Consider the following 13,594-nt stretch of genomic DNA (forward strand, 5'->3'; position numbering starts at 1 on the left):
TGCCATCTTATGGAAGACTCTAAATGTCACAGGGCTTGAGGCAAACAGTATTTCTGGAAAAGGAAATACAGAAGTTTCCCTTTAAAGTCACAAACATGTGAAATTTTGGGAAATTGAGCTTTCTTAAAGCCAAATTCCATGAATAATCTACACCAGCCTTTTTTGTTTAACTCAGAAGTGACTTCTAACAGCCAAATCTAAATTGCACAGACCAACAACTGTTAAGGTGTCTATATGCTTTCAAAATGTGTTACAATTGCACCAGTAATCAAAAACTTACAAGATAAATAAGGTGCCAGATTGTGATCGACCTCATTTTGTTCCCCAGCTAGAGAAGAGCTAAGATAAAAGCAAATATTTCTTCTTCTCCAATTCTTTCACTAGTTTTTTGCATACTTGATATAGGCAGAGATTGTAGCTAGCTTGCTTATACCTCATGCCTAGACTATAGACAACCTACAACTGGTGAAATAAGTTGTGGCACTATCTCTAATAAGAAAATATAGAAGAGGGACAGGAGGATTTGCATAAGACATGCAGTAGAATTTGCATTACTATGCTACTTTAAAAAAAATTAAAAATTACATTTGTGTGTGTGTGTTTAACCAGTTCCTACACTTGACCTTTGTTGTCGGCTGTCTCTCCAAAATACATTAGCGTTAGAACCATTGTCCATGCCCCTGTCTTTTCCTTCCTCCTTTTCCCTCCTTCTTTCTCATCTGGATCACTGACATCTTCACCCCCGTTGGTCTGTTCTTTGCTCTGCATCTAGATGACGGGTCACTTATCAGGCACCAAATGAGGGGTATACCTTTTTGAAAATAGTGACGCATCTTTCCACTTTCTTATGTTCAGTTGAAAGATTGAATGAATAAATGAGTGAATGGAAAAAAGGAAGTTTATTTTACCACTTGGGGAGGTGACTGGCTATTAAATCTCATCCTTGTCGTGCTTCTGGTGACAATCGCTAGTTTCTCCATCACCCCTTCTCACCTTCTTACATGATAACAGAAATTTTAGCTGGCATGTGACTGCCCACAATAAAATACATTTCCCAGGCCTACATCTTAACAAGCTTTCTGTTGTGGAAGGTGTGGCCACTCATCCAAAGTAAGGAAGGCTTGTGGACTTTTCTACTCAGCCCAACAGTCAGAGTTGCTGAGGACTTTCTGGGTATACAACCCTTCAGGTGATATATTAAAAGCCAACAATCATCATTACCTTGAACAGATCAATACAGTCATGTGAATGCCTGGAGAGACCCTGAGAAGCTGCTGTGATTTCACAAACCTGACATACTGATGTGGTTAGAGGCTCATGGACAGAGACTGCAAATGACTCAGGAGTTACTGTTTTTCAGTCTCAAATAAAATAGGTTCTTAGTTAACTTATTTCTGGGTTGTTTCTTCTATGTTTGACCTATATTTTTCCTTTACTACTAAATTTCTTGAGAAAATGTTACTCAGTTCCTCTGTTCCCCAAGGACATGATACCCCTAATTTATGGCCAAACTTTAGGGTTTTTGTTCTTTAAGACTTATTTATTTATTTTTTTAGGTGAGAAGAGGGGAGATAGTGAGACAGACTTCTGCATGCACCCTGACAGGGATACATACACCTGGCAAACCTGTTTGGGGCCAATGCTCAAATCAACCAAGTTATTTTTAGCACCTGAGCCACTGGATATGGGAAGGGAAGAGGGAGAGAGGGGAGAGAGGAAGGGGAGGAGAAGCAGATGGTCACTTCTCCTGTGTGCCCTGACTGGTGATTGAATTTGGGACATCCATATGCCAGGCTGATGCTCTATCCACTGAATCAGCCAGTCAGAGCCATGCTCTTCAACATTATTTTTATTTATTTATTTTTGTGGCAGAGACAGAAAGAGTCAGAGAGAGGGACAGATAGACAGAAAGGGAGAGAGATGAGAAACATCAATTCTTTGTTGTGGTTCCTTAGTTGTTCATTGATTTCTTATATGTGCCTTGACGGGGGGGGTGGGGGGGGTGGCTACAGCAGACCAAGTGACCCCTTGCTCGAGCAGTGACCTTGGGATCAAGCTGGTGAGCCTTGCTCAAATCAGATGAGCCTACGCTCAAGCTGGTGACCTCAGGGTCTCGCAGGTCCTCTGCGTCCCAGTCCGACACTCTATCCACTGCGCCACCACCTGGTCAGGCTTCAAGATTCTTACTTCCCTCAATACTAAGATTTCATAGACTTGCAGAACCACGTTGAGCAATCTCTTTTTTTTTTGGTATTTTTCTGAAGTGAGAAGCAGGAAGGCAGAGAGACAGACTTCCGCATGCTCCCGACTGGGATCCACCCAGCAAGCCTGCTAGGGAGTGATGCTCTGCCCATCTGGGACGTTGCTCAGTTGCAACCAGAGCCATTCTAGCACCTGAAGCAGAGGCCACAGAGCCATCCTCAGTACCTGGGCCAACTCTGCTCCAATGGAGCCTTGGCTGCTGGAGGGGAAGAGAGAGAGAAAGGAAAGGGGGGAAGGGTGGAGAAGCAGATGGGCGTATCTCCCGTGTGTCCTGGCCAGGAATCAAACCCAGGACACTCACATGCTGGGCCGATGCTCTATCGCTGAGCTAACCGGCCAGGGCCACGTTGAGCAATCTTTATGGTCTCCAAACCTCTGAGCCTCTTTGTGCAGGGGATGAATGAACTCCCAAACATCCCAACCAGGTCTCACAGTTTAAGAATATAAAAATGTCTAAATTGCCTTCAATTAATGCATTTTTTTCTATGTGCCCTATACATTGTACACTTCAAGTAGTTCTTCTTCAACATATATTGAGAGACTTTTGAAAAAAAAAAAACAGTGTAAATTATTATAGCCACAAATATAAAAACATACACATTAAAATTTCTGCAAAATAATTTACAAACTACTTTAGAAAGATCTGTTCATTCTATGATTGTTTGATAGTTTCAGGCCTTCTCCCTACAATGTACCGAGTTCTGGCAGAAGAATTTCAAAATCTGCTTTTTTCTCTTTTTTATCTCTTCCTCAAACATGAAATTTTGGAACTGGCCTACTCCTTTCCTACCGAACACTCAGCAGACATCAGCCCACATTGCAAATAATGGAACAGGACTGTCACATGCTGATACTAACAGAATAGTTTTAGGACTCCGATACCATAACTGAGTTTAAAGAAATTGTTTTCTGATGCACTTACCTGCCCCCACAGTGCTGCGGGCTGCACCCAGGCGCAGTGAAGAACAGGACTCAAATTGAGGCAAACTAAATAAAATCACGCCTTCCTGCCATATAATTCTCTGGTGGAGACAGCCGCAAAACAGCAATCACGGGTAGGAGCAGAGAGGCACAGCACACATCTCAGAGGAGCATCAAGACTGCAGCCACACTTGAGTCAGGCAGCACCCGTCATCAGCTCCACTGAGTTTGGAAAACTTAGCTCCTCTTCCCGTCCCTTTTAATGAAATGAGAGCGAGGTACCTGCGTGAGTGGCGTCTGGAGAAGGAAGTCCCCACGACAGACAGTAGGTTTCTCTCCTGGAAGGGCTGTTGGTGCCTTTTGCTTGAACAGCGTCTCTGGGAGCCTTGGGTTGATTCTAGGGCAGGAGGACAACACTGAAGATGCCGTGCCAGGTCTCATTAGGAATCCAGAACTTTAATGCTGATAACATTTAACTAGACCTTTTAAACTTCTTTGTAAATGCCTCTAATTTTAGGCATTTGTGTACACAAGGATTTAATGTCCATTGCTTTCTCTCTCTCTCTCACACACACACACACACAAAACCTGCCTACCTGCCACTGAGAAAATAATGATGCAACTTTTTAATGTCATGTTATAATACCGAGTCTTATCTTTTCACAATCAGCATCTGCTAACACTGACCTCTAACTCAAAAAAAAAAAAAAAAATGGCATCAAAGGACAAATTTACCCAACAGTGTTTCTCGGGAGTGCCGAGAACCGAGTTGGGTTGTGGGGTATGCGGATGTATGCCAAGTCCTACTTAAACTGGGGTAAGACTACCCCAACTTTCATCATGCCTCAGTTTCCTCATCTGTACAGCAGGCAAAACAATGTCAAAGTCCCAGGGCAGTGGCAGGAATTAATTATGTCAGTACAGTAAATTCAGCCAGTTTCTCCGCTACAACCATAATTGCCTTAACCTCTTAATCCCTAAATCCATCCAGGTACCTTTAGTCCTTTCTTAGCAGAAGCAACAGCAACATTCACCCTGATGACCATTCCTTCCCCCTCTGCTTTTGCTGTCCTTCCCCTGCCCCCATACCCACTTCTCCATGCCTGGCCTCTTCCCCTTCTCTTCCTCTGCCTGAGCATTCTTTGGGGTGTTCCTTCTGCTGCCGGATGCCTGGCTCAGCTCCATTCTCATGGTTTAATGTTGCAATTGGTGGTGCCTTGTCCGATCTCCTTTGCCAGCCCTGACCTCCCTTCCGGGCTTCACTCGATTCATCTTGCTATCTGCTGGACAGACCTATCACGAATCCCAACACAGAACCGCCAAGCATCCTTCACATTTACCTCCTCTCCTTTCCCAATGTCCTGTCACTAGACATTGCCTCCTAACTTACCTGCTTGCCTCTGGTTTTCAATCCACCCTTTCCTCTACCTCTGGACTGAGCTCAACCTCGAGCTCTGTGGGGGAACTTACTTCAGAGACAGTAAGGTTCCAGCAGCAGAGGCATCTGGGAAGCGCTGTGTCTCTGCGCTCAGAGAGCTGGAGCCCAAAGACAAACATCACATCCCAGGACATTGGTTAATGACTGGATACAATGTTAACAACTGCCTGATGTTATCTCTTTTAACTTAGAAACACATTGTTCTTTCTGGTGGTCTACGTGACTACCCACCATATGGTTTTGTTATTAACCCCCTTTATGCTATTAACCATCTATGAAAACGGACCCTTGTTCTGCAAGGGATGTGGATTTTGCCTGGCCTGCCACCACAGGAAGCAGATGCTTTGCTTATGTGTGTAAGTTCCTCCTATTAAAGCTCTTAGGAATTTGGATAAGGCTACGTGTTAATTCTTCAGAATCAATCCTGAATTTAGACTTTTAGGATTTCTTCCCAACAGCTTGTCTTTCCAGGTCACAGGGTAGCTGGCTCATAGTAAGTCATCTCTCCACAACTTTTCTAGCAATGGCCACCGCCTATACATGGTACCAGCCTGAGATCCCAGAGACAACCTCTGGGGTGCACTTTGGTTCCCAGTGCTTACACTCCCCCACCTTAGCCCTCCACCTGTAAGTTCACCCTCTTTTTAGTCCTGCCCAAAGAGGAGAAACCAGTTTGGGAAGCAGGTGGCTATTAAGAGTAAACAAACAGAAAGTGTAGACTAGTTGCCTGGCAACCTTCATAGAAATCCTTTGCTGATTAGCCACAGCAAACAATGGGCTATTTACTAGCTTTTCTGAGCAGTTAATTAAAGGAGGAAATTGTTATCTACCCCACCCTAGAAGGCAAGTAGGCCTAGGGCCACTGGCAAATATCCTGGGGAAGGGACCTGGCATTCCTTGGCCAGCAGCAGGAAAATGAAAGGTGTCTGAGGTCTGTTCTGTCCACCCACCTTGCACCATCAGTGCAAAAGGCCCTGCTGCAAAGCAGGACTGTTCACTGTGGTTTGGCTCTGTAAATCTTATTCCAACGTTTCCTGACACAATCCGTCCAAAAAAGAATCTTATTCTAATACCCAAATGCATTACTAGAACCAGTTTGGCAAATTAATTTTAATATATATATACAAAACAACAAATACAGATTCACAGCATTTACAAGGAATCATTCAAATAACATTGTAAATATATATATATTTTTCTTTTTACAAAAACTTCAACAAAAATACATATCAAGTCAGAGCCATCTTGTACAACATCTTTCAGCTATCAACAGCCAATTCATCGGTTTGGAAGCTGTCACAACTTACACAGAGAAACCATCATCCCGACATTGATGAGTTAAAAGGAAAAGGTCACCAAAATCCTTGCAAAGTAGGTGAGTCAAAACGATGCTAAAGACTTACAAAACAATGACCAATTGTGACATCACAATCAATGGAAGCACTTTCTAAATACAAATGTTGATGCCTGTGGACTCACTAAAGGCAATATTGTTACCTGTTTGTAGCAAAGTATATTTGCATCAAATATATGTCTCCAGGTTTTTCAAGATCAGATAGTTTTTACTTTTTTTCTTCTTTTTCTCCAAAATCTTTTGAACTCCACTTTCACCACATCTGTCCTGACGGCAGCTACAAGTTGTAGATTAAGCTGATCACAGGGACAGCTGTTTTTGTGTGATGTGACCTGGTTGATCTGTGTCCTGTAGCCATGAAAGGACATTTATTCACACTTGTTGGCACTGTCCTATGAGGGGCACATCTGTTTCTCCTCTCAACACAAAAATAACCCAGCAATTCCCCAGCCTCCCTAACTCTGGGTGATCAGATGGTTCTGCTGTGGCTACATAAGTTGATTTTACTGAGGAATATCAGCAATTTGGGCAAGTGAAGATTTTCAACTGATAAAATACTGCATCACGTGGCTTTTTACAAAAGATTTCTACTGTGAACCAAATTTCCAGTTAAAGGCACTTTTTCCCCTTTGCGTCTACCACAGCAATGTTGGACCAAGGAGGATTTTCTGAACAGGCACGGACTACCTCTCTATGTACATTAGGTATGGAAAGACCCAACAATATTCAGAAATAGTGGGGAGATGGGAGTGAAACATTTTCAACTACAAAATCAGATCTACCGGGCAAAAAGGATCAGATATGCCAAAAACAACTGTGCAGATGGTCCCATCAAAGCTTGGGTGGCTGCTGCCACATTTCTGCTATCTATTTGCAGGCCAAAGACAAAGAATGCTACTTCTCCAGGATTTTACAAACATCCTACTTCATGGTTGCTTTTATCTACCTCACGGCTGCCCTACATTTTAGGTATGATCAATGTTGGAAAGGCTGCTCCAGATCCAAAGCCATTGTCACTGTCTTTTTAACAGAGTGGCAGACTCTGACATAATGAATGCTAGAATAAGTGAAATTTATAAGAATTCTATATAATCTATCTTTCTTTGATCTACCATATTATGCAATGTAGGGTTAAAAAGAGAGAAAGAGAGAGTGAGATTCCCTATGAAATTCACACACAATCTGTAAAAAAGGCTCTTTGGCAAACCAAAATTAGAATACTTGAGCAATCTATTCTTTAGAGAACTCAGGCATTTTGGTAAAACAACCAAAGCTAGGCACACAGACTTGAAGAAGTCAGAGATTGCTCTATCCTTTTAAATTCATTTTAGCAGTTTTCAAAATCACCTGAAAACCCAAGCAGGCTCAGGTAACTGTGGCATCCTAGCTTCCTGCTCCTGTCAGGAGCCCATGGAATGAGAGATGGGCACCAAAGGTAGGACTCATCACAGTCCTTAAGGCATTTCTTCATTGCTCATTAATAAATGTAGTAAATGAAAGCCCCCTGAATGGTTCTTCACTTGCTGAATCCTCACTGAAAATATAACCTAAGCAAATGATTCTCTTTGCTTCCTTAATAATTCTCTTATAGTAAAACAAAGAAAAAAACAAAAATTGCTGTATATATATATCAACAACTCTATTTAGCACAGAGACCCCTACAGGTATTGCTGATAAAATACTGCATCACGTGGCTTTTTACAAAAGATTTCTATTCTGAACCAAATGATATATTTTGGTCCACAAAAAGCATATTAATGTGGTTTACAAAATATATCATTTTTTTGTTAGTAAAAAGGTCATTTACATATACGCAACTAAATTTGAGATGTCTATTCAAAACTGAAACACACATATGCACGCAAACATGGTTGTGCACACGCTTGTGCACGTGGTCACAGCACATCCTGAGAAGCCTCCTCACAGAAACAACCTTTGATCTGGGACACCCACTATGAGGATCCACCGCAGCGGCCCGGGGTGTTGGCCATGGGCGCATGACCTAGCAGCAGGAGCGCCTAGCAGTGAGTATGTGGAGGTGAAGAGCAGGCTCAAGAACAGGTAAGATAGCCCCAAACTTTTGGGTGCTGTTGCTCTAAACCTCCCCTAAAGGCCAGGACTATGTCTTCTTGTTGCAGGACACCCCCTCTCCTTCAGGAGCAGCTCTGGGTGCGGGGGAAGGGGGACAGAGTGAAGGAACCACTCACCTAGAGCCGCAGATAACTCCTCTGTGTTTGACAGTACAGGTTTGTTTATTCTCAAGCATGGGTCTCATAGAAAAAAGAACTTTCCAAGAGTAGCATACGAGAAAAGAGATTCTCAAATAGAAAAAGCACAGACGGTGGCACACGATACCCCCCCCCCCCTCCAGGTGCTAAGTAGATTACAATGGCATCTTGCAGACAGAGACTGTCTTCTCCAGACATATTTAAAAGTAACTTCATCAAAATTGACAATACAGACAACAGATCCTAGGAGAAAAATGTTGGTAGAGATTGGTCCATGTGGCCTTTGTTAAAAAAAGACAGCTATTTCTGAGTCTACATATATTTGGGTAAGGCCTCTCTCATAAAGAGGGAATCTTCAGAAACCTGCTAATAGTGGTAGTCAGCACTATCGTCTTTGAAGCTCATTCTTTTTCAGGGGAATGTAAATGTCATTGAAACCTCATTGGGCCTGACCTGTGGTGGCGCAGTAGATAATGCATCGACCTGGAAATGCTGAGGTCACTGGTTCGAAACCCTGGGCTTGCCTGGTCAAGGCACATATGGGAGTTGATGCTTCTAGTTCCTCCCCCCTTCTCTCTCTCTCTCTCTCTCTCTCCCTCTCTCTCCTCTCTAAAAATGAATAAAGAAAAAAAGAAAAAAAAAAGATTAAAAAAAAAGCCTAGATTGCATTACCCAAATATTTAATTAAACTTAAAAAAAAACAAAAAAAAAAAACCTCATTGAGGAGGGCGCCAGGAATCACTGATGGAATCAGAATGCCTTTCACTCGGTGCATTTGCATAGTCACTTTATCTTTAAATTAAATGGGTTTTAACACTGCAAACAGGTATGTCTGAGAGAGTTTGAGGTGATGACTTGCGAGTGGACGTGGGTTCTGGCTCATGGAGTTACACACCACCTGTGGGCAGGAGAGTACCTGACGGGAGAAGGACCAGAGCAGCCCACGCAGGGTCTCCGTCTCCTCCCTCCCCGGGAAGCAGCCGTGCCTTTCAGCGGTAAAGCCGCCCTGCACTACAGACCTCCCAGCCCCATGACAGTCATCCTGCTTGCCCCTCCAGCCTGTGTGCAGAGGACCGAGGCAAGAAGAGGGCTGCACTCAGATGACACCAGGGAACACCACGTGTGCAGTGGGTCTCCTAATATTACGAAGAGAGGATGGCTTACCCGTGCCAGTGGCGGGCATACTGTCCCAACCCCAGGATGACCATTCCTTGCCAACTCAATGCAAAGGCAGCCCACCACCCGTCTTTCCTCGCAGCACTTCGGGCCTGGGCTGTGGCACCACGGTCCTCATCAGCGAGGTGTGCAGGGGGCACTGCTCAGCACTCACTTCGGAGCATGTCACCAGTCCCTCGATCTTGGTCCCCTCGGCACCGGTCACGGGAGGTTCCTGTGGATGCGAAAGCGTCGTCCTGCTTGTGTCATGCAAGGAGGCAGCTGCGTCTTCGAAGATGGAAGCCGAGTCCAAGTGCTCATCTTCACTCTCCCCCAAAGGACGTTTCCAGGGCCGGGCCCAACAGACTGTCCTCAGATTGAGCACAGAATAGACGAAAGGTCCTCTTCATGGCCACCTCGGTCAAGGTGCGGCCCTCCTGCTTTCATTTCTTAAAAGGGGTGAGTTTATTGAAGGTGTGCCAGAAGAGCGAAGGCTTCCTCTTGGGCTCCGCCAGGGCGAAGACCTGCTGCTGAGGGATGCTGGCAGGCACGGTGACGTGGCGCTGGTGGAGGGGGTGCAAGCTGGGGTGCAGCGGGACCGCAGGGCAGCCGCTATAGCCTAGCTCGAGAGGAGAAAGACAGCACAAGGACTGAGGGTCACTTTTTAACCAGAAAGGTCAAAACACAGTGCCAAGACCTGAAGATCTTAGCTGGTTCTCAGTTCACATTAGCTGACAGCTATGGTAATGTGTTTAGTCCGCACTGTCTGTGGAGACATGACATAGATCATCTCACTGACTCCTCACAAAAATTCCCCCAGGAAGACACCATTACTCTGATGTAACCAGAAGGAACACTAAACCCAAAGAGGTTATGTAAATCACCTATGGTCACACACAGTAAGGGGCAGGATTAGTACTGGATTGCTGTGTGGGATGAGAAGCAATAACACACTGCCGTGGCCCAGATCCTATTCTGTCACTTACTAGCTGCAATTATTTGGGAAACTAGTTGATTTCTCTGTGTCTCAGTTTCCGAAATCTAACGTGGGGAATCAAAGTGCCTACTGGGTTATGAGAATTAAACAAGTTTTATAATATAAGTACTGTGCTTGTAATAGTGTCCCCAACACCTAGTCACTTTAATCAAAACTCTTTTATTAGAGTCAGCATTTTAAATTTGGGCAAAGGTCATTAAAAAGGCCTATTAAAATTAGCTATTAGACCTGACCAGGCAGGTGGTAGCACAGTGGATAGAGCGTCAGACTGGGATGAGGAGGACCCAGGTTCAAAACCCTGAGGTCACCAGCCTGAGCATGGGCTCTTCGGGTTTGAGCAAGGTTCACCAACTTGGACTCAAGGTTGCTGGCTTGAGCAAGGGGTTACTCGGTCTGCTGCAGCCCCCAGTCAAGGCACATGAGAAAGCAATCAATGAACAACTAAGGAGACTAATGAGCCGCAACAAAGAATTGATGCTTCTCATCTCTCTCTTCCTGTCTATCTGTCCCTGCCTGTCCCTCTCTCTGTCCCTGCCTGCCTGTCACAAAAATAAATACATAAATTAATTAAATGAGCTCTAGGGCTGTACAGGAACTGTGAAAGTCAGCGTGGTAAGAGGAAAGAGTATAGATTTTGAAGGGAGCCGGCACCTCAGTTCAGAATCTATCCCTGCCTCTGACTTGCCATATGCATCCTTTGTCTCCCAGGATGACGGGAGGATGCCCAACAGGAAACCATTTGTTTTGTTCTTCAGGGGTCTTGTTGCTAAGCTAGTGACTCTTGGAAGAAACAGAAATAAATTCTAACATATTGATATTTACTAGTCACTGGCCATTAAAAGTGGTGATGTAAAAAAATAGAGTAGGTTTTTCTGCCTTGAATATATATTATTAATATATATTAATAACTTGGGTGTGGGGTGGAGGTATTCTGCATTTGAGTGGAGGAAGCAGGAACGTGCTAAGTGTTGTTTTGGTAATGAGTTCTTTTTGGTCCACAAGGTAATGGCTTATCATAGTCCTAGGCTTAACTGGTCCTAATTTCTGCATTTTCAGTTAGGAAAACACTGAATGAGATACATTTCATAGGGTAAATGCCTCTTGGAGGCAATCTGAATTAAGTTTATAAAAATGTAACATTTTTGGAATAAAGATTTTCAGTATTTCTGTTAGGCTAGAACACTAGTATTAGCTACTTGAGGATAATCCTTGCTCTACATTAGGACCCTGGGGAATGTGACCAGGCACCAGTATTTCTAAACAGCTGCCCAGATCACCCTGATGTGCACGGAGGGCAGAGAACCCTGCTCTTCAATAAACGCGAGTGTCTCTCCCTTTTTTTTTTACTTAAAGTAGAATGTAGCCTGCAAGGTCACACAGTTGGGGTTGGAGATTTCCTCCTCACATGCCCAAAAGATGCAAGAGTGGTTGCTCTGCCTCAGACAAGTGAACGAGCTGCCCCAACAATGCCACCATCTCCTTGGAAGGGGGAGACCCCAGGGGTCGCGTGTAGAACAGGGAGGTCTGGAAACTCTTCATTACTGACTCAGAACACCTTTCATCGACTCAAATGCAAATGTAAGCAAAAACCAAGGCAAATTCAAAACCAAGTGCATGTTACAGTGAAACTGTCCGTTATTTTGGACCTATCATTCTGAGCCTCACCCACACTTCTCTCCTTCATTTAGGGTTGGTCATATGCCAACAACCTTGAGCCTTTCCCCCAATTTTCATTCCAATACCGGTACACATTACAGAGACGGAGGCTTGTGCAGAACTTACCTTTTGACTTTCCATGTCCTGCCTTTTGAGCATTTAACATGGTGAGTTTCTTTTGATGGTCGGAAATTTCCATTCCTGGATTTAGAAATTGAGGTCATTTGTAGTCAAAACAAGTAAAAACATTTTAGTGCAAAACTTGCACCATAACCCCTATTACCCCCTAAGATTTTCACAATAACCTGAAGAAAAGAACCTTTATTCCCGAGGAACTATAAGAGGTTGGGAAGACTGAAGAAGGGAAAGAAACAAGGATTATCATGATGATGGCCACAGAATTATTCTCTAAACCAGGACACAGGAAGGACTGAAATGGGGTGCTGTCAGTAAGGACACACAGACTGCCCGTATAAATCCAGACAAGGTTTCATACAGAGTCCCCTAATTATCACCGTAAAGGACAAGGCCCTGGGAGAAGAAGGCAACTTAAAGGTACTCCTGGTCTGCTCACCCAACTGCCATGAAAGCTGAGAGTTTGGATTCTCCCTGAATGCAAGTAACGCCTGACTAAGAGGAACTGGGCTTTGTACCCCAGCTGTAGAGAGCATGAGGAGTGAGACCAGAAATAGGCAGTTGAGGCTAAGGCTGCCTGACAGGGTCCTGCCCTGGGAGACGCTTCTTCCCTGGGTCCTGCCTCTGCCACCGTTGCCTGGGGTCTCTTGCCAGGCTCGCCCGCCACCTTCAAACACTCTGCTCCCTGTGCCTTGGCCCCGTGGCGTGCCCAGCGTCTCTCTAATGGGTCCTGACGCCTCTTTTAGGCTCAGTATGCTGGCCCCTGGCTTCTACTGACCCGAGCTCACTCTGGCTTTGTCTTATTCCCACTCTCCATGCTCAGCCTGGTTAATGGCACGATCTTCAGGATGAACCTTCAAGCAACATACTGGGCTCCTAGGCTGACACAACATGCCAGGCAAGGGCCTACATCAGCGGTTCTCAACCTGTGGGTCGCGACCCCGGTGGGGTCGCCTAAAGCCATCGGAAAATACATAATGCATATCAGGTATTTACATTCCGAATCATAACTGAAGCAAAATTACAGTTATGAAGTAGCCACCAAAATTATTTTTTGGTTTGGGGTCACGGCATTAGAAAGGTTGAGAACCACTGGCCTACATCCTTTCTACTTTCATCCACTCTCACCAACATCACAGACGTAGTGGCTCAAGAAGTGTCCAAGCATTCATTCATCCATCCACTCACTCATTCATTCCTGTCTGTCCTCTGAGCAGCAGCTACAGGGACGTGCTGAGCTCCAGAGGCACAACACCAGGTGCCTCCTTGCTTCTCCCGCCAAGGGGTGGAATTGGGAAGCATTTAGAATGCCCTTGTGATATCTGGTTCTGTCTGAGGAAAAACCCAAAACATTCCAAATTACAAATGATTTCAGAGCCTGCCCTAGACAACATTACACGGCAGGTAAAATTAGAATCTTTGTGGGTCTCTCATTTTGCATTCGGACA

The 13,594-nt window shown here is 44.5% G+C and overlaps 2 protein-coding genes across 12 annotated transcripts in view; both read right to left on the reverse strand.

The window, feature by feature from the left end:
- Window positions 1-4,715, reverse strand: part of C1QTNF9 (C1q and TNF related 9) — a 30,843-nt gene extending 26,128 nt beyond the window's left edge. For 2 of the 6 annotated variants that reach the window (XM_066365821.1, XM_066365816.1), the window contains exons 1-2: window positions 4,574-4,715; window positions 3,185-3,580 (exon numbers count right to left, since the gene is read on the reverse strand). The gene's annotated coding sequence lies outside the window, so the exon portion shown is untranslated. The remainder of the gene's footprint in view (window positions 1-3,184; window positions 3,581-4,573) is intronic. The other 4 variants (XM_066365820.1, XM_066365818.1, XM_066365819.1 and 1 more) reach the window with 4 other exon arrangements.
- Window positions 4,716-5,723: 1,008 nt separating this feature from the next.
- The window catches only part of SPATA13 (spermatogenesis associated 13), a 165,767-nt gene continuing 157,896 nt past the window's right edge, over window positions 5,724-13,594 (reverse strand). For all 6 annotated transcript variants that reach the window (XM_066369143.1, XM_066369140.1, XM_066369141.1 and 3 more), the window contains 3 exons: window positions 12,138-12,212; window positions 8,919-9,977; window positions 5,724-8,641 (listed from right to left, as the gene is read on the reverse strand). In XM_066369143.1, coding sequence (XP_066225240.1) covers window positions 9,802-9,977; window positions 12,138-12,212 — 251 coding nt within the window. In that variant the 3' untranslated portion in view covers window positions 5,724-8,641; window positions 8,919-9,801. The remainder of the gene's footprint in view (window positions 8,642-8,918; window positions 9,978-12,137; window positions 12,213-13,594) is intronic.

This window comes from Saccopteryx leptura, chromosome 2 (assembly GCF_036850995.1).
Source record: "Saccopteryx leptura isolate mSacLep1 chromosome 2, mSacLep1_pri_phased_curated, whole genome shotgun sequence".
NCBI classification, from domain to species: Eukaryota; Metazoa; Chordata; class Mammalia; order Chiroptera; family Emballonuridae; genus Saccopteryx; species Saccopteryx leptura.